Source organism: Castor canadensis, chromosome 14 (genome assembly GCF_047511655.1).
Source record: "Castor canadensis chromosome 14, mCasCan1.hap1v2, whole genome shotgun sequence".
Lineage (NCBI taxonomy): Eukaryota > Metazoa > Chordata > Mammalia > Rodentia > Castoridae > Castor > Castor canadensis.
This window is the reverse complement of record NC_133399.1, coordinates 50,961,259-50,987,340: the sequence shown is the minus strand read 5'-3', so window position 1 is coordinate 50,987,340 and position 26,082 is coordinate 50,961,259. Positions and strand designations below refer to the sequence as shown.

At 46.7% G+C, this 26,082-nt stretch overlaps 1 protein-coding gene and 1 pseudogene across 6 annotated transcripts in view; both read right to left on the bottom strand.

Moving 5' to 3' along the window:
• Dot1l (DOT1 like histone lysine methyltransferase) overlaps positions 1-10,383 on the bottom strand; it is a 58,185-nt gene extending 47,802 nt beyond the window's left edge. For 3 of the 6 annotated variants that reach the window (XM_074054559.1, XM_074054561.1, XM_074054560.1), the window contains exons 1-2: positions 10,192-10,383; positions 1,748-1,791 (exon numbers count right to left, since the gene is read on the bottom strand). In XM_074054559.1, coding sequence (XP_073910660.1) covers positions 1,748-1,791; positions 10,192-10,272 — 125 coding nt within the window. In that variant the 5' untranslated portion in view covers positions 10,273-10,383. The other 3 variants (XM_074054562.1, XM_074054564.1, XM_074054563.1) reach the window with 3 other exon arrangements.
• A 10,323-nt stretch (positions 10,384-20,706) lies between these two features.
• Positions 20,707-20,802, bottom strand: LOC141417031 (U6 spliceosomal RNA; annotated as a pseudogene).
• Between the last annotated feature and the right edge of the window lie 5,280 nt (positions 20,803-26,082).

The following is a 26,082-nucleotide window of genomic DNA, read 5'->3' as shown; positions in this document are numbered from 1 at the left end:
CTATTTGATCCTCTCCCAACCAGAAAAAAAAAAAAAAAAAGACTGACACTGAAAGCCATAAAACAATGCTGAGGAAAACTAAGGACAACATAAAGAAATGGGGAAAACAGAGATACTCTGTGTCCATGAAATAGAAGACAGATTGTTCAATAGGCCCCTCTACTAAGCAGTGCTTCGGAAACCATGAGACACCCATGGGCCTTTCTAAAACTAAAAGAGGAGGCAGAGAACCTAGAATGGCCAAAACAGGACAAGAAGCCTACTCTAAGACTGAGGCCATTGCATTCTGGGGTGCCTGTCATGTGAAGGGGGATTGGTAACTGCTACACAGTGAAAAACCGTCCTGAGGAAAAGAAAAGAGAAAAGGGTCCAGAAAAGTCCAGCTTGGAGAACCTTGCTGTGACATTGGTGAGGCCAAGGGAAGACATATAGTGTCTGGACAGCAAGTGGGTTTCAGGGGCCCCTGGCTACACCCTCAGCTGGGCTCCCACTCTGTGGCAACATTTTGGGAATCCAATGAAAACAATGGATCCAGAACACTGGACTCACATACAAAGTTTGCCCAAGTTCAGTTGATTTACCTAATGTCACAGCTGTATAGCGTGAGACAGATGTTAAAGAAGGTTGGGGCTCTGACCCACTCCCTGAAAGGCTTCAGGCCAGACTGAACATCAAGGTTGTTCTAACCTTGTCTGATTTTCCCCCTATCACAGGGAGGGCCCCTCTCTGGAATTCTCTTATCTGTCATAACGGACTCACCAGAAAGAATGAATATAATTGTGATCTACCCAGCCTGGAATCGCCTACCTTTTCTGACAGAAGAGAAGACAGGAATGTGCAGGGACTTGTCTCTGAGGCTCCAGTCTCATGTTTTTTTGGCTTTGCCCTGGCTAGACACTCTACCACTTGGACCACACCTCATATTAATCTCTGCCTGGGTGGGGGGCATTCATTCTTCCTAACAGGCATTTCCCTCTGTCTAGGATCTCCTGCAGCCTCCTACCCCTCCTGTAGAAGAGTTGTTTCAGCTAAGGCCACCTGACCCTTCTGGAGTCTTCAATTAATCTAGGTCACTTTTGGGAAACCTCAGGGGCAAGGCTCACACAGTAAGCCACCAGGGCAGAGAGACACAGGTGCTGCTTCACAGTAGATGTAGCCAGGGCCATCCCAGCATTCTGCAGTGGCAGAAAATATGGTGGGACAAAGGCCACCATTAAAGACCTTAGTACTCCCTACAAACAAGTGGCAATAGCCCTTCTCCTTGTCCTCACTCAAGTCACCTGCTTATCTCTGCACACACAGACAAGCACACAGAAGGCCCCTAGGGCCAGGGCTAATCAGCAGAAAATCCAAAGGGTGGAGGTTAATGAGAAGAGAAGAAAACCATGTGGAGGAAGAGTAGACACCACTGAGATCCACTAGCTAGGGGTTCCATCCCTGTTCCAAGGGAAGTATGAGTGAAATCCTGTATCGTAACTAACAAGGGCTATAGACCCTTGTTTAGAGTAGACCGTGAAAGGACAGAGACAAATGCATCACAAAGGCAGCAGCTGCATGTATAAGACATGTCTATCGCCATATACCAACCTACAGAACCCAGTTGGCATCTGTGCCCTAACCACCTATCCTGGGGGCTCACTGCCACTATGATGAGGCCCCTGGGAGAGGGAACACCAGAAGGAACTGAGTTACCACTCACTCCACAGACACCCTGCCCACAGTTGCCCCATGCCACCCCAGGACTCACCGGATGGTCTCAATGATTTCATGAGCGGCATCATGATGTTTGTCCTGAAAAAAGAAAGAGGCAGTGAAGTGGGTGATGAGACAAACCAGAGCAGGCAGCCCCTTCTTCCCAAGTGGATCCCCGTTGGCAAAACATCCCACCTCTTTTCATTTCTTACTGATACAGACCCACTAGCCCAGCCCCCAGTAAGAACTCCAGACAACTACAGCAAGCACTGGCTGCCTCCCTGGACCCCACAGGGCCGCTGATCCTATTCCTTCCCCAGGGGCTGGAGCCATGACCTGGTTATAAGTTCTGTAGTAGGTAAGTCACTGAGTCCCAATGGGCTTCATCAGCCCCACATGTGAAATGGGAGACACCCATCTCAAGCAGCAGCCAGCACACATGCCTGGCTGCCGAAGTCCAACACACACCATGCCTAAAACCAAGTCCTCTTGCCTCTGCCCTCACCAAAGACCAAGCCATGTCACCACAGAGAGCAGGCACATGGCCACCATTCACACATCACTGTACACATGGACCATACACTGATTAAAAAGAAAAAGAAGAAAACAGATTAAAAAAAAAAAAAAAGCACGAGGAAAAGGAGGAGCAGATGCCTCAAGTTCTTCACCTCCCTAGGAGGACCTGTGGGGTCAGGGGGTGCCAGTCCTACCTAAAGACTGTAGAGCAGCTGTGTGCCCTTCACACTCACCACACACCCTCCAAAGAACACACACAACTTGGGTTTCCACCACTAACAGCAGAGGACATGCAGTGAAGGAAACCATGCCTACTCCTGTCAAGAGGTACACATAGGACTGGGGGTGTGGCTAAAGTGGTAGAGTGCTTGCCTAGCACACATGAGGCAATCCCCAACACATGCTCTCTCACACATACAATATCTGGATTTCTCAGAGCCCAGAATCCTAGACAGGAACCAGTTAGGCGTCTTCAGTTCACTCATTTTTCCAGACACTATGGAAAACAACACTCATCTCTATAATTACTCTCCATCAGCCTAGGTTCACCCACTATGACTGAACTCCCCACACCACCCTCACCAGGCTCCAGCAAAGCTGTACCCATTCTATGCCTCCAAAGTCCCAGTCATCTCACTGTGCCACACCAAGTGGCTATGGAATTCCCGATGTGGTCCTGTGCTGTCCAATGTGCAGCTACAGGCCACATGTGACAGAGAACACTCAAAATACTGGGTGTATTCAAGTATCATGTACTTGATATATTCCAAGAACTTTCATAAATACCACAATGTAACCCAGCACAATAATTAATAAATAAATAAATAAATAAAAGTAACATATTCAAAATAAAATAAAAATGCAGCCTATGCCAGGTGCTGGTGGTTGAAGCCTATAATCCTAGCTACTCAGATGGCAGAGATCTGGCGGATCACAGTTCAAAGTTAGCCTTGGACAGTTTGAGAGACCCTATCCCAAAAATACCCAACCCAAAACAGGGCTAATGGAATGGCTCAAGTGGTAGATAGAATGCCTGCCTAGCAAGCCTGAGGTCCTGAGTTCAAACCCCAATGCCACAAAAAAAAAAAATGCAACTGAGATGGGCACTGAGTGTCCCCCACATGCCCTAAGGCTCCAGATGCAGAGTGTCTTGTTAACAATTTTCACACAGTCCGTATACAAAGATGACATATTTTAGATGTGCTGAGTAAACGATCATTAAACACCACTTCACCTTTTCCTTTATCTAATGAATGTGGCTGCTAGGGAACACACACACACACACACACACACACACACACACACACACACGTACATGTGCTCTAATGCCAAGGGACTTTCTGCAGGTGAACATCTGGTTTCCCCACTCCATAATCCCCCAGCAGGGAGTAGGTCAAACCTGCCTGTCATGAACTAGCCCTGTCTCAACATCACCTACCACTTTCCCATTGTACTTCTGAGCACTTGGGATGCATGAGCAGCCTGACTCACATTGGAGATTGAGGACTCAGAAGGCTAGAGCTACCTGCTGCTCCCAGGGCAGAACAGTACAGCCCAGCCCAACCTAACCAAGGGCCCACATCATACAGCAAGGCTGCCCCAGGCCATTTGAATACAACTGACTGGCTCATAACTGGGAAGTTCAAAAACCCACTGTAACACTGATTACTCTCAATCCAAACCAATTCTCACAGCTTTACAGCAAGGGGAATGGTGTCTGCCTAGCAGGCACTAGACTACAAAGGAGAGTACATCTGAAAAGGTCTTAGAAGTGTCTAACACAGGTGGGCACAGCAGCTCAAGCCTATAATCCTAGCCACTCAGGAGGCAGGGATTGGCAACATTATGGTAGAAGGCCAGCAAGGGCAAAAAGTTCACTAGACCCCCATCTCCACCAATAACTGGACACAGTGGCATGTGCCTCCTAACTATGCAGGAGGTATAAACATGAGGATAGTGGTTCAGACTACCTCGGGCTTACAAGACTCTGTCCCCCCAAAAATAACTAAAACAAAAGGAGCTCGGGGTATGGCTCAAGTGACATAGAGTGCTTGCCTAAGTAAGCAAAAGGGCCCTGAGTTCAACTCCCAGTACCAGCAAAAACAAAAATCTGTCCAAGCAGAATGCTGGGCAATGAGAACATCAGGCTTCTCTTTCCCAACTCCTTGCTCTGGTGGGTCACCAAAACTTTTCTACACAAATGCAATCATTCCTGCCTTAAATCATATAGTTGCCCACCTCCCCCCACCCTTATCCACAGGGGATACTTTCTAAGACCCCCAGTGGATGCCAGGCATTACCGCAATCCCTATGTTATACTATGTTTTTCTTAAGCATACATACCTATGATAAAATTTAACCCTTTGTTTTAAACTTTTTTAAAATTTCTGGTGGTACTGGAGGTTTGAACTCAGGGCCTCACACCAGCTAGGCAGGTGCTCTACCACCTGAGACGTTCCCCCAATCCCCTACAGTAAAATTTAATTTACAAGGTGGTGGTTAATGTATGCAATTCCAGCTACTGACAAGGTAGAGGCAGGATCATGAGTTTGTGGTCAGCCTGCGCAAAAGTAACAAGACCCTGGCAGGGCAGAGTGGTTTAAGTCTAAAATCTTAGATACTCAGAACACAGAGATCCCAAGGTCCTAAGAACCCATTTCAACCAATGGCTAGGCACAGTGGCTTGTTCCTGTCATCCCAAAGCAAGACCCTATCTCAAAAATAGTCAACATAAATCAGGCACTGGTGGCTCATGCCTGTAATCCTAGCTACTCAGGAGGCAGAGATCAGGAGGATTGCGGTTCAAAGCCACCCTGGGTGAAACAGTTCAAGAGACCCTATCTCGAAAAAAACCCATCATAAAAAAGGGCTGGTGGAGTGGCTCAAGGTATAGGCCCTGAGTGCAAACCCCAGTACAAAAAAAAAAAAAAAAACCCCAACACAAAAAAACGGCTAGCTGGGGATGTGGTTCAAGCAGTAGAGTGTCTGCCTAGCAAGTGTGAATGCCTCAGTTCAAATCCCAGGACCACCAAAAATAAATTAATAAATAGAAGACTTCCTCACATCTGTGATTTATCTATCACACACGTGAGAAACACACTCAAGACGTTAGTCACCAGGAAGGAGGGCTGGCTCTGGCCACCTCCCCACTCAGCACCAACTATGACCTTTGAAGGACCAAACCAAAGCTGAAGACACTGCACACCAGATCCACAGCCACCCCAGATCCCACCTCTGAGCCACAGAGCTGTCTGACTAGGAAAACCCCAAAGCTAGGAGAGGCAAGGCCTTGGTGCAATCCTATGTTGGGGACTTCAGCAAGTGATTGCTGTAAGAATCAATGACCCCAGTAACTGGGAAAAAGGAAGGGGCCACATGGATCCCAAGTCCCTAATTCTAGCTGGAGGAGGGAAGGGAGAAAACCAGAGGCAGGCACCCTGCAGAGAACTCAGAGGCTGAGGATGGAGCCAAAGTGGTCTATAAAGAGGTAGACACCATTCCACACAAGGGGTACAGCAGTCCCTGGCCTTTAGTTCAAACCCCAGTCCCACCAAACAATAAACAAACAAACAAAAAAGACTTATTTGAGGCACGGCTCAAGCGAGAGCCTACTTTGCAGGAGTGAAGCCCTGAGTTCAAATCCCAGTACCACCAAAAAATTAAATTAAAAAAGAAGGGCTGAAGGTGTGGCTCAAGCAGTAGAGTGCCTGCCTAGAAAGCACAAGGCCCTGAGTTCAGATCCCAGGACCGTAAAAAAAAAAAAAAAAAAGGAGGGGGCACTGCAGTATCTCTGAGGGGAGGACATTGTGCATTCTTCACTTCAGCCCCAACACCCACAGAGAGTAAGCACCCTATGTCAAGGTCTGTCAAATCTTATCCTTTAAGAACGCCAGGAAATAAGAATAGGGTCCAATGAATAGAACATCCATCCAAACTCAAGAATATGAGCAGCCTGTCTGTATTATTGAAATTAGGGCAATGATGCACAGTATCTTTCTAAGTCTCTGGTCATACTCTGCAGTGGGGCTACCCTGTGCCTTGCAAGGTGTCAAACAACATCCCTGGGCTTTACCCCTTCCGTGACACCGCTCACCAAGTGTCCCCTGGGGGCCAAACCCTCCATAAGAACAATTGAGTTAACCTTTCCAGAGGCAAGAGGTGAAACTGATACTATCCTGGGGCAGGGGGGTCTAGGTGTGTGTGTGGGGGAGCACTACATAGCATATTCCACAAGAGGTCCTATGGATGAGATACCTTCCTCACTCACCTGCAACTGAGTTTTGTGAAAGCAAGGAGAACACTAGATTTCTCTACTTCTTACAACTGTATTTGTGTGAATCTACAATTACCCCAAAATAAAATCATATTAAATTAAATTAAACAGGGTGGGCATCAATGGCTCACGTCTGTAATTCTAGCAACTTGGGAGGCTGAGCTCAGGTTCTGGGCCAGTCTAGGCAAATAGTTCATGAGACCCCATCTCCAAAATAACCAGAGCAAAATGGACTGGAAGTATGGTTCAAGCAGTAGAATACCTGCTTTGCAAGTGCAAAGCCCTGAGTTCAAACCCCAGTCCCACCAAAATAAATAAATAAATAAATAAATAAATAAAGACTGAGCTTGCTGGTTTATAATCCTAGATACTCAGGAGGGAGGGATCCTGATTTGAGGACAGCCCAGGCAAAAGTTAACAAGACCCCATCTCAGCTAGGCACCAGTGGCTCACGCCTGTAATCCTAGCTACTCAAGAGGCAGAGATCAGGAGGATCACGGTTTGAAGCCAGTCCAGACAAATAGTTCTAGACCCTATCTCCCATCACAAAAAAGGGCTGGTGGAGTGGCTCAAGTAAGACCCTGAGTTCAAACACCAGTACAGAAAAAAAAAAAAAAGACAAAAATAGTGCTGGCGGAGTGGCTCAAGTGGTAGAGCACCTGCCTAGCAAGTGTGAGACCCTGAGTTCAAGAGCCCCGGTACCATCCTTCCCCCAAAAGAAAAAAACAGATGAAGACCCCGTCTCAACCAATAAGCCAGGCGTGACAATGCACACCTGTCATCCCCGCTATTCAGGAGGCCATAGGTAGGAGGGTCTGGGACCTAGGCTGGCCCTAGGCAAAAAGACCCTATATGAAAAAACAGCAAAGCAGAAAAATGCTGAGGGTGTGACTCAAGTAGTAGAGCATTTGCATAGGCCCTAAGTTCAAACTCCAGTAACCATCAAAATAAATAAATAAACAATAAAAAGTTTAACTTGAAAAATAAGTTTCAGGGAGAGGTGTGGGGGGGGGGGAGGAGTTTCTTCTCTGCAGCCTCACCCACCACCTCTCCTGCATCTTCCTCAGTTCCTGGCCTCCCACTTATAAGTTACCCATCTGATTCAGCATGAATCTGAATTTGAGAGAACAGAACAGGAAAGCTACTGTTTCCTGATGCCAAATACATAACTCCAGTCTTTGTCTATTAACCCTTCACTTAGAGTAAATCCTCCACCCACATAGGCAGTCTAAAGGTTAATCTGCCTCCCAACCACCCACGCCCCAGTGAGCATGGATTAAGCAGGACACTCATCCTCCTAGGTCAGCTTCAGTAAATACTTCTGAGTCATGCTGGAGATGGCTCACTCCGCCCCTCACCACGACTCACTCACCAGCCCCAGCAGGCTCCATTGCACTCATCAGAGGGGATACTTGGCCAGAGAGAAGCTGACTTCACCATGGCCCACAGCTTTGTGAGTCACCAAGGGGAAAACCACCCCACAGTCCTCTTAGGTTCTTCTCCCAAACTGCCTACCAGGCAAGCAACCACAAAGGACACGAGCACCCTTTCCACCAGAGAAGGGCCAACCCACACTGGAAATGCCACTGTTGGCTGTTCCAGGTAACAAGAAACATGGTAAGAGATCATCCAGAACCCTAAATCAATGCAAGAAACTGAAGCTGCCCCTGGCATTTGTCAGCTATGCAAACCCAGTCCCAAAGCTGGACATTTCCGAGAGGGGACAACTGTGGCTGTTTCTACTTTCTCCTGAAGAGTCCCCCCTCCTCCAAGAAACCCCCACCCCCTGCCTTCTAGGACCTGACCTACCCAGCACACTCAGCACGCTGTCTCTGCTAACCCTTTGTTTTAGAAGGTTTAGAGACTAGGAATGCTATCTTATAATCTTCTGGTCTTAGGTGCTTTCAGAACCATTGTGAAGAAATGCACTCCAGCATCTCAAACACGTACTCACAGGAGTGCTCAAGTCCCGGAAAACTCGAGCTTCTGAGCAGTTCATTTCTTTCATCCCATGACCGTGGGACTGCCACAGACATGGACTCTTACGAGGTTCTGCCCCTCATTCCTTGAGTAAAAGCAGAATCCCTCCACCGGAACTAGAAGAGGATGCTGCAGAGCTGTACAAAGCTGCTATACCCCATCGATGCTCCAGGAGAATTTCTATGCCTTCCATCCTACCCTTGGATGACAACCACAGGTGGACAGGCCCTGCAAACATCAGGAGTGTTGCTGAGACCAGCACTTCGAGCCCCTGCCAGGTGAGGTCCCAGCCAGTGAGCAGAAGGTACTGGTGCAGTGGCGGTCATTCCCGCCAACCACTGGAAAGACAGTGCCCGCCTTCTTTTGCACAGGGCGGGGACCTAGCCACTGTCACTGGGTGAACTTTCATCTTAGTCCCTGGAGAAAAGGGCAGAGGCAACAACTTAACTCCTTCCATACTGGAAGATGCGGACCAATGAGCATCCACTTGGCACAGATCCAAAAGACCCCCTCCTGAGGGTCTCTGGAATGAAGAGAGGACTTCAGCTCACATAAACTTGACCTCAAATGTCTATACAGCTTAATTCTAATCACGAAAAACCGGAAAAAGCCCTGAATCCTGTGACCAGCAAGTGAATGAATCAATCAAGCAGCTTTTGCTCAGCAAAAACAAAAACTACAAGTAGAAGAACAACACGGGTGAACCTCTGACACATTATGGCAAAGGGCTACACACGGTTGATTCATTCATCTGACTTTCTGGAAAAGGCAAAATTAGTAACAGAGTGAGGTTGCCAGAGGCGGGAGATGGGTGACAGAAGGGCAGTGGGAGGGAGTCTGCGGATGGCTGGAAATGTTCTTCGCCCTGACGGTGACGGTTATTATAAGACCTGGCACACTTGTCAAAACTCACAGAAAAGTAAAAAAGGGTGAACTATGCCGTATGTCAACGAGAAGAGAAAGAAACAAAAATTAAAACTGAAATCTCTCCGTCCTAATAAAATGAGTGCTGAACAGGGAGAAGGGTTCGAGTTTTGAGGGGGTGGCTAGTGGTGGGTTTTCCATCACAAATCACAGAGCTGCCCAACAGGAAAAGCCAGAGCACACCTCCAGCGCACCAGGACCTCATTTCGAAACATAAACTGACAACATGCCAGACTCAGGCCCGAGAGAGCCCCAGAGCGCAGACCTTCAGTAAGTCCCCTGCAGCCTGACTCCAGCCACAGTAGCAGCCCAAAGGCATCCCGGAAACTGCCGGCTTTCATTTCCACCCAAAATAAGCACAGATCATCCCCACGGAAGAGGACGCTAAGTCCGGGGACCGCTGGACTTCTGAACCCCCAGCAGAGACGCCTTTGTACACTTCCATTCGCTCTGTCATCGTCCAAGAGGGGAAAAAAATTCCCGACTTCCTGGGGTCAACTCCAGCCCTGCCCACCAAAACCAGATAGAAATTCCTAACTGAAAAGCACCCAGTGGGACGGGGAATGGGGGAGGGAACGGGATAGGATGCCCTCAGAAGCAGACACAAGACGCAGGCTGACAACGTCGGGGACACCCTGGCGAACAAGCCGCGGGTTCCAAGGTAATACCAGGGCATGCGCCCGCCCGCCCGGCTGCCAGTGCACCGGAGGCAACGGCAACCACCGGGCACGGGCCGGGAACGGCCGGATTCCCAACCGCGACTCCCATGTCCTTCGCGCCACTGGGGGCCCTAGGGCAGCACTCACGTAGACTGGCAGCGGCCACGGGTAGACGGCGGGCTCGGCCCCCACGGGCGACTTGAGCCTCAGCTCCAGCTTCTCCCCCATGTCAGCGCGCGCGGACGCCGCACCATGCTAGTCCGACGGTTGGGGGAGGGGCGGGGCCGCCGGCTGGAGGGCGGGCGGAGGAGGCGGGCGGAGGGAGGGGCGGGGGGGGCTGAGGGGAGGGGGCTCGGCCTAGGCCTCGGCCACCGCCGCCGCCGCGCTCCCGTCCGGCCCCCGGCTCCCTCTTTGTGGTCACAGGCCCGAGGCCTCCAGCTCCGCCGCCATCTTGGGTCGGCGTGAGGCGAGCACAATGAGCCAGAGGCCGGGCGGAACCACTCGCCGCGCGGGCGCGGGGGGGTCCCGGCGCAAGGAGGCGGTGCGTGGCCATAGCCCCGCCCGCCGGGCCGCGTGCACCACCCCTCAGATGCCACGCCCCCGTGGACTCGGCCGCCTAGTACGTACACACGCACGCACGCATTCAAGCGGGCGCGTGCCCGCACACGTCCTGGACTGCCCTCTCACGCCCTCGCACGCCCTCGCACCCCCTCGCACGGCCCAGCCAGCCAGAAACCGGGATCCCGGGAAACCCTGCAGGCGGGGCAAGGGCGACCGGGGCGTGTGGGCCCAGGTGAGTGACGAGTTCGAATGCCGACGTTTGCTTTCTTGCTGTATGCACTTTGCTGCTGGACATATTGGCCCTGTGAATGAAATGAAATGCCCTGACCACAAAGAGATTTCCATTTTATTTATTTGCTTATTTTGTAGTTCTAGGGATGGAACGCAGGGCCTCTTTCCCCTCTACCACTGAACCACACTCCCAGCCCCAGTTTCCTTCCATTTAAAAACGAATAGTCATGCCAGGCGCCGATGACTCACACCTGTAATAATGACTGCTCAGGAGTCAGAGATCAGGGAGATCGCGGTTCGAAGCCAGCCCCTGGCAAATAGTTCTTGAGACCCTATTTGGAAAAAACCCTTAACTAAACGGGTCTGGTGGAGTAGCTCAAGTGGTAAAGTGCTTGCCTAGCAAGTGTGAGGCCCTCAGTTAAAACTACCAAAAAAAAACAAGAAGAAAAGGAACAATCATGATAATGGTCCTGGGAAAAGATAAAGTTTCATAAATGTACCCCCAGGGGGTGGTTGATTTTGTATTGCATCTCAAAACTAGGTCATGTGCCAAGTTTTAAAGAAGCATTAGTCTAGATGTCAAGATCAAGGCTGCTCTCCTTCTAGCCTCCAAAAGATATTCTCTCTTTTTTTTTTTTTTTTTAATGAGACTGGGGTTTGAACTCAGACCTTTGTGCTTGCAAAGCTGTCACTACTGCTTGACCCTGCCTCCAGTCCATTTTGCTGTGGTTATTTTGGAGATGGTGTCTCCCCTACTATTAGTCTGGGCTGGCCTTAAACACTGATCCTTCCAATCTCAGCCTCCCGTGTAACTAGGATTACAGGTGTGAGCCACCAGTGCCCATCTTCAAGGAGGTATTCTTAGTGAAATTAACATTTAAATCAGCCAGCGCTGGTTCAAAACCAGCCCGGGGAAATAGTTTGAGAGAACCTATCTCAAAAATACCCAATACCAATCAGGGTGGCTCACTGGGCTCTGCTGGCACATGCCTGTAATCCTAGCTACTCAGGAGGTAGAGATCAGGAGGATCAAAGTTTGAAGCCAGCCTGGGCAAAAAGTTCAAGAGACCCTATCTTTAAAAACGCCTTCACAAAAAAGGGCTGGTGCAGTGGCTCAAAGTGTAGGCCCTAAGTTCAAACCCCAATACTGCAAAAAAAAAAAAAAGACTAGCTCAAGTGGTAGACTCCCTGCCTACCAAATACGTTCAAGCCCCAGTATCACTTTAAATCATTGGCCTTTAAAACAGTTGAGCTGTCAAAAATCACAGAAGGTCATAGTTTTGGGCTAGGTGCCTGCCGTGATCCCCTACAGACCAGACTAAAAATCAAGATGGAGTCACTTGCTCTAAAGTTCCAGGTCACCAAACCAAAACTAAATTGTTTTCTGATCTTCCTGGAAGGGGTTGGGGATTTAGCTCAGTGGAAGAGTGCTTGCCTGGCAAGTGCAAGGCCCTGAGTTCAGTCCCCAGCACTGGAAAAAAAAAAAGGAAAAATAGAGAAAAAAAACGAGACAAAAAACAAGGCAACCGATCTTCCCAGAAATCAGAAAAGAAAGATATCAGTCAAATTTTCCTCACATGCTAGTGTCAATCTGAGTAATAATGGAGTGAAAATGAAGTTACCTTCTTAATCTTTACAGAAAAAAAGTTAACTGTGATAAACAGGTTTAATCCATCAGTTATTTTTCTATAGTTGTCTTACAAGGAAAGTAACTTTGAGATGACCTATCCAGCTTTGTTCATTTTTTTTTTTGTGGTAGTGGGAATTGAACCCCAGGGCCTTGCATCACTGAGCCACATCCCAACCCTGTTTATCAAACTTTAGGCAGGCTTTTCCTAGATCTTTTTTTTTTTTTTTTGTCAGTACTGGTGTTTGAACTCAGGGCCTGCACCTTGAGCCACTCCACCAGTCCTTTTTTGTGATGGGTTTTTTCAAGATAGGGTCTCGAGAACTATTTGCTCAGGCTGGCTTCAAATCTCAATCCTCCTCATTGCTGCCTCCTGAGTAGCTAGGATTATAGGTGTGAGCCACCCGCACTTGGCTAATTTGAATTTTTGTTTTTTGCCTTTTTTTCCTTTAACTTTTGTTTTTTGCTTTGCTTTGGTTTGAGACACTCTTAAGTAGTCCAAGCTGGCCTGGAACTCCAGATCCTCTGGCCTTATTCTCACATGCTATGTTTATAGGTGTGACCATCATGCCCTTAATCAAATTCCTTATCTTGCTTACCCCTAGGAGCTGTCTGATCACCTGGTCTGCCTTTAACAGGAATCCTGTTAGATCAGTGTAGCCAAAATCTACCATACTTTTGCTATTTCTTCTTAGTAATTTTCTAAACACCGCCCCCAACACACACACATCCTGCCCCCACCTCCTTGCTCCTTGGCTATAAATTCCCACTTTTCCTTGTATTATTCAGAATGCAAAGTCCCATTGCAGTGACCCTTATCAGTCAGTGAGCCTGAAGAAAGTCTAATCTGGTTTTCACCACTCCCCTATCTAGTGCCTTTGCACACGCTAGTCAAGTGCTCTACCACTGAACTACATTCCTAGCTGTTGGTTTTTTGAGACAAAGTCTCCTTATGCATCCCAGGCTGGCCTTGAACTCTAGTGCTGGGTTTACAGGCATGGCCACCATAGCCATGTTGGTTTTCAATTTTTGTTAACAGGCTTCATCCAATCAGTTGAAGGTCCTAAGAGAACGAAATAAGCCAGGCGCAAGTAGCTCACGCCTACAATCCTAGCTACTCAGGAGGCAGAGATCTGGAGGATCTGGGTTTGAAGCCAGCCCTCTGGCAAAGAGTTCACAAGGAAACTCATCACAAAAAAGGGGCTGGCATAATGACTCAAGCAGTAAGAGCATCTGCTTAGCAAGCCTAGGGCCTGAGTTCACACACCAGTGCCATCTAAAAAAGAGAAAATACCCAACACAAAAGAGGGCTGGTGGAGTGACTCAAGTGGTAGAATGCCTGCCAGCAAGCACAAAGCCCTGAGTTCAAACCCCTCCAGTAACACCAAAAAAACAAAAAAACAAAAAACAAAATAAGGTTCCCAGGAAAGAGGGAATTCTGCCTCCACACTGTCTTTGAACTTGAGCTGTCACAGTGGACTCTTTCCTGGGTTCCCAGGCTGCCAGTCTGCCCTGCTGATTTTGGACTTGCAGCCCATATAATCGCATGAGTCAGTTCCTTAAAATAAATCTATTTGCACACTTGGTTCTATTTCTGGAGCCCTGCATAATAGCTGGGAAGCCAAGGGTTTGTACTTTTAATATCTCACTTCCACGGGCATAGTGGTGCACATCTATAATCCTAACACTCAGGAGATAGAAGATTCAGAGTTCAAGGCTAGCTTGGGCTATGTAGGGAGACTTTGTCTCAAAAATAATTTGTTTTTTCACTTCCATGTCACAACTTCCCAGGAAGCTCTTCATAGCTGGAGTGTCTGAGGATCAGATATGTGCATCGACTGGCCCAAGGTGGCACAGGTGACAGGTGAGGAGGCTGAGATTTGGGCCCTGGTAGAACTGTAACAGTAGAGCTTGCTCTCAGCCAGGAGCCCTGACTTCATCCTCCTGCTGCAAGGGAGCCTATTTTAAACCACAAAGTAGACTCAGTCCTCCACATCTGTTATTGCATAGTTCCCCACCTGACTAGCTCACAGCCTGGTGGTGACTGAATTCTGAAAGGCGACCCAAGTGCAAAGCCAGTGGGGAAACAAGTAGGAGATTCACAGTTCTTTGGAGGAAAGGATAGGGAGCCCACAGTTCACTGGGGGGACAAGAAGGCATCCACAGGGCTGTTGGAGTGGCTCCAGTGGTAGAGCACCTGCCTAGTAAGCGTGAAGTCCTGAGTTCAAACTCCAGTACTGCCAAAAATAAATAAATAAAATCGGATTTTGCCAGGTGCTAGTGGTTCACAACTGTAATCCTAGCTACTCAGGAAGCAGAGATCAAGGAGATTATGGTTCGAAGCCAGCCCGGACAAACAGTTCTTGAGACCCTATCTCGAAAAAACTCATTACAAAAAAGAGCTGGTGGAGTGGCTCAAGGCATAGGCACTGAGTTTAAGCCCCAGTACTGAAAAAAAAAAAAAAAAATCCACATCTTGCTAAGGGAACAAGGAGAGGAAGAGAAAGTCTGCAGCCTGTCTACCTAGCAGTCAAAATTATTCACTCTATACAGTGATCCTCAGTCTCCAGTGTTGGAAATAAAATCAGTAGTGGTCCGTTTTCAAGGTAAGGCATTTAACCCTTGCTGCTTGCTTGAGTATCAGCCCATGGATAATGGGGGAGGGGCAACTAATACGGGAACTTAAACTGGGAGGGGTAAATCATGATAAAAAGAGAAAATGGGTGAAAACCATGTACATGCCAGAAGACACATATCACAGGGATATCCTCCTGCCATTCTCTCTACAGTTGCCTTGCAATCACCTTGGAATCAAGGAAGAACAGGAATGGTGGATAACATCTTCATGACAAGGGACTGAAACTCCCCCCAACAGTAGACCCTCCTTTGGATGGACCAACTGCTTGGCTCCAGATAACAACTCCAGAACATCTCTCATAACAAGGATTGAGATGATGACCAACCAGACCACACCTATGACTGAACTGTTTAACCATACATACCTTTTGTTCCCTCCCACACCTGGTTAGGAGCCAGTGCACCTGGCAAATAGCAGGAAATGCTGGGGCTTTTTTGTCAGAACTGGAGTTTGAACTCAGGGCCTCATGGTTGCTAGGCAGGTGCTCCACCACTGAGTCACTTTGTCAACCCCTTTTTGTATTGGGTATTTTCAAGATAGGATCTCTTCAACTATTTGCCCAGGCTGACTTCGAACCTGGATCCTCCTGATCTCTGCCTCCTAAGAAGCTAGAATTAATAGGCACGAGCCACCCTCACTCAGCTCTGGGGCTATTTTAAGCTTTCATTCCTAACAGACTTAGCCAGAGCTAGTGTCCCAGGAAACTAACTCATTCTCTCTCTCTCTTTCTCTCTCTCAATCTCTCTGTCCTCCACTCTTTCTCCCCACTCCATCTCTTTCTCTCTCCTTTTCTCTCTCTTCCTCTTCCTTGTCTTTTTTTTTTTTTTCATTAATGGGGTTTGAACTCAGGGCCTACACCTTGAGCCACTCCACCAGTCCCCCCTACCCCATTTTTTTTTTTGTAAAAGGTGTTCGAGATACAGTCTCACAAACTATTTGCCCAGTCTGGCATCGAACCATGATCCTTCTGATCTCTGCCTCCTGACTAGCTAGGATTACAGGCTTGAGCCTGGCTTGTTTATCTTTTGATGGAGTAAAGAAGGGGAGGAAGCCTGGCTTCCTTTTCTTTCTTACTCCCTCCTTTTCTGTCTCTCTCCATTCCCCTCCAACTCTCCCTCCTTCCCCTTCCCTGTCCTCTTTCTCTGTCTTTCTCTTGCTCACTTTCTCTCTCCTTCTCTGCCCCCATGACTCCCTCTCCCCCTGTTCTCTGCAGAGAGACCTCTACAATCCGTCAGACCCTGTATGGTGGCCATCAACCAGGGAGTAGATCACAGACAGCATAGTAGTTCCTGACCCCTCCCAAATGCACCCCCACCACATTTGCTAGAGGAGGGATGGTCAAGCCAACTCCTGACCTTGAGCCCAGGACCCCTGGGACTCCTCCCTCCAGCCCTCTAAGCTGTTCCCTTGGGCTCAGCTCACAGCCTCAGAACCTTCCTACCTCCTAGGCCTACTCTGTTGGTTTCCTCAGCTCAGTGGTTGAGGGTTGAATATTTTCCCTGTTCAGCAAAACACCACTGTAGATAAATATTCATCAAGCTGTGCACTTGAGATTAGTGTCCTTGCATATGTTAAACCTCAAGTAAAATAGTTTTCTCTTTCGGATGAAAAGAATAAAATGAAGATGGTTCTGGAGCGGTGGGGTTGTAAAATGGTGCTGTGGAAAGTAGTAAGAGTCCCTCAAAAAGCTAAACAAAATTATCATGTTAAAACCAGAGTTTTGGGCCCAAGGCCCAAACTCTTGGGATTCCATGTGCCAGATCTGGCCACACCATTATAAGCCAAATAAAGAGGCATGGTGAAGGTAGAGAAAGATTTATTACACGTTCAGGATATAACGTGGGAAGAGGCAGAGTAAGCACTCAGCTCACTTTCAGCCATCTTCAGAGTATAGACATGAGCTATAGGTTCAAGTAAACCAAAGAACCAGGTGTGGTCTGGTTAGTCATAATCTCAGTCCTTATTCTGGGAGAGGTTCTGAAGTTATCTAAAGTCAGGCAGACCGCAGACCGCCCATCATGAGGAGGTTTTACATTGGGGTTAGTTTCAGTCCCTTGTTATAAAGATGTTACCAATCATTCCTGGAATCCAAGGTAAGGTGACTGCAAAGAGAATGGCTTAGGACAAAGATAGATACAAAATGAAGGAGACATGCCATGCTTTTCTTCTGCTTTAAGTTAATTTCATGAACCTGAATAAGGAGTCCATCCATGGTTTTCAGCAAAAACAATTTGAGCACCTCTTACAATATGAGGGCTGTAGTTCAAGTCTGTAATCCTCGATACTCAGGAGGCAGAGATCAGGAGGATTGCGGTTCAAAGCCACCCCCAGCAAACAGTTCAGGAGACCCTATCTCAAAAAAACTCATCACAAAAAAGAAAAATCTGGTGGAGTGGCTCAAGGTGTAGGCCCTGAGTTCAAACTCCAGTACTGCAAAAATATAAATAAATAAATATAAAAGCACCTGGAAAGAGGAAGAAGTTCTCTCTGCTTCCAGCTTCCATCTGACCCCACTATGGCCTTTTGTAATTTCTTTCCTTAATCTTTAATAAATTCTATTACTTCCCTTACTACACCTATATGTCCTGCCTACATGCTTCCACGTGGAACACAAAGAATTTGGCAATGGGCTGACAGAGTGACTCAATGGTAAAAGCATCTGCTTAGCAAGTGGGAGGCCCTGAGTTCAAATCCCAGTGCCACCAAAAAACAAACAAAAAACTTCAAATTCTTCTGATCAGAGACTGTATGGGTCTACTATAACACCAGCACTTGGTAGGCTGAGGCAGGAGGATTATGAGTTCAAGGCCACCCTGGGCTACAATAGTTACAGTAGTGACAGCCTGCCTCAAAAAAAGAAAAAAGTAATAAAGTCTGGTTGGCCAGATTATTCCAGGAGGCTACAACTTGAGGTTACCCATGGATCTCCTTGCATTATTCCTGAGATGAGTCAGTGAAAGGAGACTCTCCCTCCACCAGAGCCCTCTTTGCTGCACTTCTCACCTTTGAAAATATTTAGAGATCCTAGGAAAGCTCCAAGCTCTAGGGTTGTCCTAGAATTTAACACTAACCCCAAATCTGAGGCTAAGGAGGCCTGGGGTATAATTAGCAGGAGGGATTATAATTACAGGAGGAGTAGAATCCCAGAGGCCCAAACCCTGGGCCAACGGGGCTGTTGAGGACATTTCAGCACCTCGGAGAGCTCCAAGCTGCCCTGAGAAGGACAAGAGTGCAGATCCTGTGTAGTGGAGAGGCAATCCAGATGAAAAGGTGAAGCAGAGGCTGCAACCTCAGACTCCAGGAATTTGTTTAGAACAGCAGTATAGCATACCCAAAAATATCTCCTCTTTGTTTTGCTTAGAGATGACTAGGTTCTTTTTTTTGGTGGTAGGGGATTAAGACAGGATCCCACTGTGTATCCCACGCTGGCATGAAACTCCTGCCTTAGTCCCCCAGAATTACAAAGGTAGTAACCACACCCAACCAAGACTGAGTCTTTTTTTTTTTTTTTTGGTGGGACTGGGATTTGAATTTAGGACTTTGTGCTTGCAAAGCAGGCAATCTACCACATGAGCCACACCTCCACTCCATTTTGCTATGGTTATTTTGGAGAGGGAGTTCTCACAAACTATTTGCCCAGGCTAGCCTTGAACCTCAGTCCTCCTTATCCATCTCAGCCTCCAAAGTAGCTAGTATTACAGGCATGAGCCACTAACTCCAGCTGCCTCACAAATTCTGCAATTAGATTCCTAAATTCTAAACTCAGTTCCACAACTGACCACCTGCTTGAGACTCAGGTAAGCCATTGAAACTAACTTGGGTTTTTTTTTTAGTACTGGGGTTACTGGGATGGCTTTTTAAAATCTGTAAAATGGGAGGTGTATGAAACATGGGAGCATCTCAGTCTGGTCAGGTGCAATAAAAAAAATACTTCACATTGGGTAAGTTACAAACATCAGAAATGCATTGACCACTGTTCTGGAGGCTGGGAAGTCTTGCATCAGCAAGATTCCATATCTGTTGCCTAGTATGCCTGAGGCCCTGATTTCAATCCCTTGTAGCACAAAAACAAAAAAACAATTTTGGGTGCCTGGTGAGGGCCTGTTCTCTGCTTTGAAGATGGTAGTGTCTTCTTTCTGAGTCCTCACAGGGTAGAAGGGGCAAGGAGGCTCATGTGAACTTTTTTTATGCCAGGAATGGGACCCAGGGCCTTGCAAAATGCTAAGCCTGTGCTCTACCACTGAGCTACACCCCCAGCATCAAGCCTCTTTTGTAAGGACACTAATTCCATTCATAAAAACAGAACCTCTTTGGTTGTTGGGGTTTTTTTGGGTTTTTGGTGGTGAGGTTGTTTGTGGTACTGGGATTTGATCTCAGGGCCTACACCTCAAGCCACTCCACCAACCCTTTTTTTGCATGTTGGGTTTTTTCGAGATAGAGTCTCGAGAACTATTTGCCTGGGCTGACTTTGAACCACAATCCTCCTGATCTCTGCTCCTGAGTAGCTAGAATTACAGGTGTGAGCCACCAGTGCCTGGCCCTTTTTTTTTTTTTTTTTTTTTGTAGTACTGGGGCTGAACTCAGGGCCTTCACCTTAAGCCGCTCCTCCAGCCCTATTTTTGTGAAGGGTTTTTTGAGATAGGATCTCAAGGAAAATTTTCCCAGGGTGGCTTTGAACTGCAATCCCCCTGATCTCTACCTACTCAGTAGCAAGGATTGCAGGCATGAGTCACAGGTGCCTGGCTCCGGCCCCTCTTTTTGAGACAGGGTCTCCTTACATAGACCAGGATGGCCTGGAACTTGCCATCCTCCTGCCTCAGCCTCCTTAGTTTTGTGATTACAGGTTTGTTGCCACCATGTTTGGCAGAAACAGGGTTTTTTTTTTTTTTTTTTGTGGTACAGAGGTTTGAACTCAGGGTCACACACTTGCTAGGCAGGCACTCTACCACTTGAGCTACTCTGCCAGACCAAGACATGGTCTTGTTATGTAGCCCAGGTTGTCCTCAAATTCACAATCCTCCCAGCACTTGGAAAGAGGAGGCAAGAAGATCGTGAAAAGGAAGCACCCCACCCAAGATTCAGTTGTTAAACATGCAGGGACTCATCCTGCATGGAATGTGCCTGGAGAAATCTAAAGTTGGAGATTTTTGGTAGGACTGGTGTGGAGGGGAATTGAACTCAAGGTTTCATGTTTGTAAAGCAGGTGCTCTACCACTTGAGCCACACCTTCAGTCCATTTTGCTTTGGTTATTTTGGAGATGGAGTCTCAAGGACTATTTGCCTAGGCTCACCTCAAATCTCAGTTCTCCTGGTCTCAACCTCCCAAATACCGAGGATTACAGATGTGAGCCACCACGCTTGGTAATGACCACAGTTTAAGCTACTGAACTTTGGTTTACTGTTTGTTACACAGCATTATTACAACTCTTGCTGACTAATATACCAGGTGCTTACCACCTTGACCTGGAGGGCTCCAAAACTGTGCAATTCAGTTGTCCAGTAAAGCTCAGTACAGTGAGAGAATCTGTTCATGGTGACAGAGTTGGGTTCAGAGGTGGTTTGGAGAAGTAGAAAAGTTTAGGCTTTTTTTTTCTTTTTCTTTTTTTAAAATATGGAATGCTTCACAAATTTACAAATCATTCTTGTGCAGGCTAATATTCTCTGTATTGTTCCAATTTTAGTGTATATGCTGCCAAAGCAAACACTGGAGAAGTAGGAAATTTTGACATACGGGTTCAAATCTGAACTCTGTCGGAAACTGGTTAATGAACTTCACTTCTGTGAGCCTCTTCTGTCAAGGGCAAATGGAGTTGACCTTCATCCATTGTCAGAAGGATCAAAATAGAACATTTTGAATATACATGGGAGTAGTCACTCAATGAATGCTCCTCTAAAGTGATGGCTGATCAGACCTCTACTAAACCTACCAAGCTCACCCTCCTCTTCCGATCCTGTCAGCCTCCTGTCTGTTCCTCAACATGATGAGCTTCATCTAACTCTTTGCTTTCTTCTGATGTTTGCTTAGACTACTTTTCCCAAACCTTCTCCTAGCTGTGACTTAGTCCTTTATCTCAGTTTATTGACAAAGTTGGCATACACAGATACTCAGTATGTTGTTGAATGACTGGATGGATGAATGTGGGTGGACGAAAAGATGGATGAATAGATGAATGGTTGGATGTATAGAGTGTGAGTTGATGGATGGATGAACGCATGGGTGGGTGCATGGGTGGATGGATGGGGTGCCTGGGTGAGTGGGTGAAAGATATCTTTTAAATTTTATCATTTTTACATTTACTTACATGTGTATACATATTTTGGGCTACCTCCCATCCCCATTTATTTTATTTTTGATGGTATTAGAGATTGAAGTCAGGGCCTCTGACTTGCTAGGCAGGTGCTCTACCAACTTGAGCCACATCTTCATCTTGTGGATGGATGGATGGATAGATGGATAAGTGAATGGATATGTGGACAGATGGGTGGATGCGTGGGTGGACAGATAGGTGGGTGGTGGGTGGGTGGATTGGTGCATGGATAGAGGATGGATGGTATGTTTGGATGCGTGGGTAGATGGATAAATTGATGGATAGGTGGATGGATGTTGGATGGTATGTAGGTGGGTGGCTGGATGAATGGTTGGGTCATTTTTGAATGAGGAAACTGATTCAGGTATAAATAACAAATGTCTGAACTTCAGGCCAAGTCTTGCAGGTCAGGCCTCCCTGCCAAGATATTCAAAGGAGAGGAGCTGCCTGCTCTCTGAGCCTGGCTAGCACTGCTCCCTGCTGGCCACTCCAAGGATTGCAGGCAACCAATCACCTACTGTCAACAGTTCTTTAGTCTTCATTATTTAATTAATTAATTAATTTATTTATTTATTTTGTGGTACTGGGGCTTGAGCTCAGGGCCTACAGCATGAGCTACTCCACCAGCCCTTTTTGGTGGAAGGATTTTTTTGAGGTAGGGTCTTACGAACTATTTGCTAAGGCTGGCTTTGAACCACAATCCTCCTGATCTCTGCCTACTGAGTAGCTAGGATTACAGGCATTAGCCATTGGCCCCTGATCTAGTCTTCATTAACTTAAGCATTTCTTAAACACCTATTCACACAGACGAAAATTCCTCTCATTAAGTCTTCATTAACTTAAACATTTCTTAAACACCTATTCACATAGATGAAAATTCCTCTCATAGAGTTGATGTTCAGGTGAGAGGAGTTGGTAAGAGACCAATAGTAAATGAAACAATTAGGTAAAAATTCAGTCTATTAGCTGGGCACGGGTGGCTCATGCCTGTAACCACAAAAATAAATAAAATAAAAAATAAAGATAGCCAGTACCGGGCACCGGTTATCTTGAAAAACCCTTCACAAAACAAAACAAAACAAAAAAAAATAGGGCTGGTGGAGTGGCTCAAGGTGAAGGCCTTGAGTACCAACCGAAAAAAAAAAAAAGATAATCAGTTTTTTTTTCTTCACATAACTGAGGTTTAAACTCAGGGCCTCATGCCTCATGCTTGCTATAACCAGCAGATAACCAGATTTTAAAATTTCAATAGGGAAGAGGACAGAGTATAATGGGTAATTAATTTTATTTAAAAACAGGTTTATTGAGGTACAAACAACATACAATAAAATGCACATATTCAACTGTACAACTTGATCGTTTTCTTTCTTTGTTTTTTGATGGGACTGTAGTTTGATCTTAGGGCTCTGTGCTTGCAAAGCAGTCACTCCACCACTTGAGCCACACCTTTAGTCCATTTGCTCTGGTTACTTTTTTTTAAATTAAAATATTTGTTGTACAGGGGGGTATTCACTGTGACAAATCCAAATAACCTTAAATTGTACATTGGTTAGATTTACCCCCATTCCCACATCCCCCCACAAACCCCTCCCCATTCCACTGCTCTGGTTACTTTGGAGATGGGGGAAATCTCAAGAACTATTTGCTCAGGCTGGTCCTGATCCTCATGATCTGATCTGAGTCTCCCAAGTAGCTAGATTATAGGTGTGAGCCACCAGTGTCCCAACTGACATGTTTGTATACCTGTATGAAACCATCAGTACAGTGAAGACAGTGTGTTTGTCACACTGGAAGGTGTCCTTGTGCCCCTTTGTGACTTCCCCAACCTCACTTCTGTCCCCACAGGGTCCTATCTGCTTACTGTTGTTATAGCTGAGCTGGATCCTCTAGAGCAGGTTCTTCCCCTGGGCATGGTGCACACAGGCCTGAATTGTTCTCAGCTGGGTAGCAGGGTGCTGAGCAGCCTCTACTAACTCCATGCCAGGAGCTCCCCCAGTCACAATAGCCACAATGTCCCCACATATCTCCCAGAATCCCTTGGGGACAGAATCACCCACAGTTAAGACTTGGAGAATAATTCTTAGTTCCCTCTATACAGATGAGAAAGTAGGGGCTCCAGTGACAATGTGCCTGGGACCATCAGACAGAGTTGGGGACACAATCAAGGTCCTTCTGGCCAAGGTCCTTTTGATCCCATACCCACTCCCCACCCCCCACCTGTTGAATGGACCTCTAGATCCATGCTGTTCAACAAAGCCTCAGTAGCTACCAGGTCTCTTTTTTTTCTCTTTTTAAAAAATTAATTTAACTTACTTACTTTGGTAGTACTGGGGTTTGAACTCAGGGTGTCACGCTTGCTAGGCGGGTATTCTACCACTTGAGCCACTCCATCAGCCCTTTTTTGTGTTGAGTATTTTTGAGATAGGGTCTCCCAAGCATTTGATCCTCCTGATCTCTGCCTCCTGAGTAGCTGGTGTTACAGGAATATAGGACCAAAAGCCTCCACTCAACCTTGCCGGCTTAGGTGTTTAGCCAGAGGGTAAATCAATGTTCTGGGCTCTTGTCTCATGGACAAGGAGAGTGAGTAAAGTTTATTGAGATAGAAAAGTAAACAAGAGCAGGGCACTGTGGCTCATGCCTGTAAACCTAGCTACTCAGGAGGCAGAGATAGCAAATAGTTCAGGAGACCCCCATCTCAGAAAAAAAAAAAAAACAACCCATCACACACACACACACACACACACAAAAGGGCTGATGGAGTGGGTCAAGGTGTAGGCCCTGAGTTCAGACCCCAGTACCACAAAAAAATAAGTTAAATAAATGGGGGCGGGGGGAGAAATGACCCAAGCCTTGTATGCACATATGAATAATAAAATAAAATAAAAAGTTAAAAAAAAAAAGGTAGCTCCCAGAAAGTTGTGAGGGGTCCCAAGAGAGGGTGCCAGAAAAGTGACATGATCTGAGGTTTTTATCCATTTTTTCCACAGTGTTGCTCAATCTCTATGCTAATTAAGTGTGCAGAAAGCAGCATTCTGGTTGACTGTGCCTGCAATATCCTGATTGGTCATGTTCTAATCCCTGTAGTATCCTCATTCTGGTCTATCTTGCTTTTCCTTATTTTCACCCTTTAAGATCACAGGGAGGTCAAAATGGAGGTTTCTAGGGGAAACTTCTAGCTATACTGTCTTACTTTAGCTAACTGCCTAGACTGCTACTTGCTCACTGGGATTACAGGCGTGAGCTAACCAGTGCCTGGCTCCAGGGCTCTCTCTCTCTCTCTCTTTTTTTTTTTTTTTTTTGATGACCTCATTATGTAGCCCAGGCTGGCCTGGAATTTGTGATCCTCTTGCCTCAGCCTCTCTCTCAAGTGCTGGGATTACACTACACCCAACTCTGTTTAACATTTTGAGGAACTTCCAGACTGTTTTCTATAGCAGTTGGAACATACTGCATCTCTACCAGCAGGACACAAGGGTTCCAAATTTCTTCACATCCTTAACAAACCTTACATTTTCTGCAATGCCATAGTCAATTTTAAATAAAAGTTCAGATTCACTTACGCAGTAGCATTGGCCGTATTTCAAATGCTCAGGAGCCACCATGGCTGGTGACTTTCATATTGGACAGTGACTGTTTATAGACTGCAGGGTTGGGAAGTAATTATTCACTCACCTGAGCTCCTACTCACTATTGCATGTGTACACCCACTCAGAGTGTAGCCCTGTCCTCAGCAGGACCCCAAAGTGTTTTTGTTTTTTTTTTCTTGTGGTGGGACTGGGATTTGAACTGAGGGCTTTACGTTTGCAAAGCAGGCACTCTAGCTGAGTGCTGGTAGCTCACACCTGTAATTCTAGCTACAGGTGTAGCTGACATTAGGAGGATTGTGGTTTGAGATCAACCATGGCAAATGGTTCAAAAGACACATGCCGCCCCCCCCCCCATCTCCAAAACAACCAGAGCAAAATGGGCCGGAAGTGTGGCTCTAGCGGTAGAGTGCTTGCTTTGCAAGCTCCAAGCTCTGAGTTCTAACTTTCCCAGTCCCACAAAAAAAAAAAAAAAGGCACTCTACCGCTTATGCCATACTTCCAGCCTATTTTGCTTTGGTTGTTTTGGAGATGGAGGTCTTGAGAACTATTTTCTGGGGCTGGCCATGAACCTTGATCCTACTGATCTCAGTCTCCCAAATAGCTAGGAGTACAGGCATGAGCCACTGGTACCTGGCTCCCGGAATCCTTGTGCAGTCCTCTCAGGACTCATTCTTGGCCCTCCTTTCCACACACTGTATCACTGTATGATACTGTTAATGGCTCTGGTGCAGTCTGTGATCAGAAGGCTTCCAAATTCTTTGTATGCCACTGGTAAGAATCCATGGCAGGACACATGGGTATAAATGGAGTTTATTAAAAGTTAGGGAAGGGAAATACAAAGGGAAGCTTGGTGAGGCTCAGGTGGAAGCCATAACCCAAGAGACTATGTTTCTGCACTTCAGGTGCTGTTAAAACCTATGATGGGAGGGAGGTGGCACAAACAATGTATACACATGTAAGTAAATGTAAAAACAATAAAAGAAAAGAAGAAAAAAGAAAGCCTACGATAACCTATCGGAAGGGGAAAACAAGGAGATTCCCACCCAATAATTAATGATTGGGGAGGGGAATGGGGAGTTCCCAGCC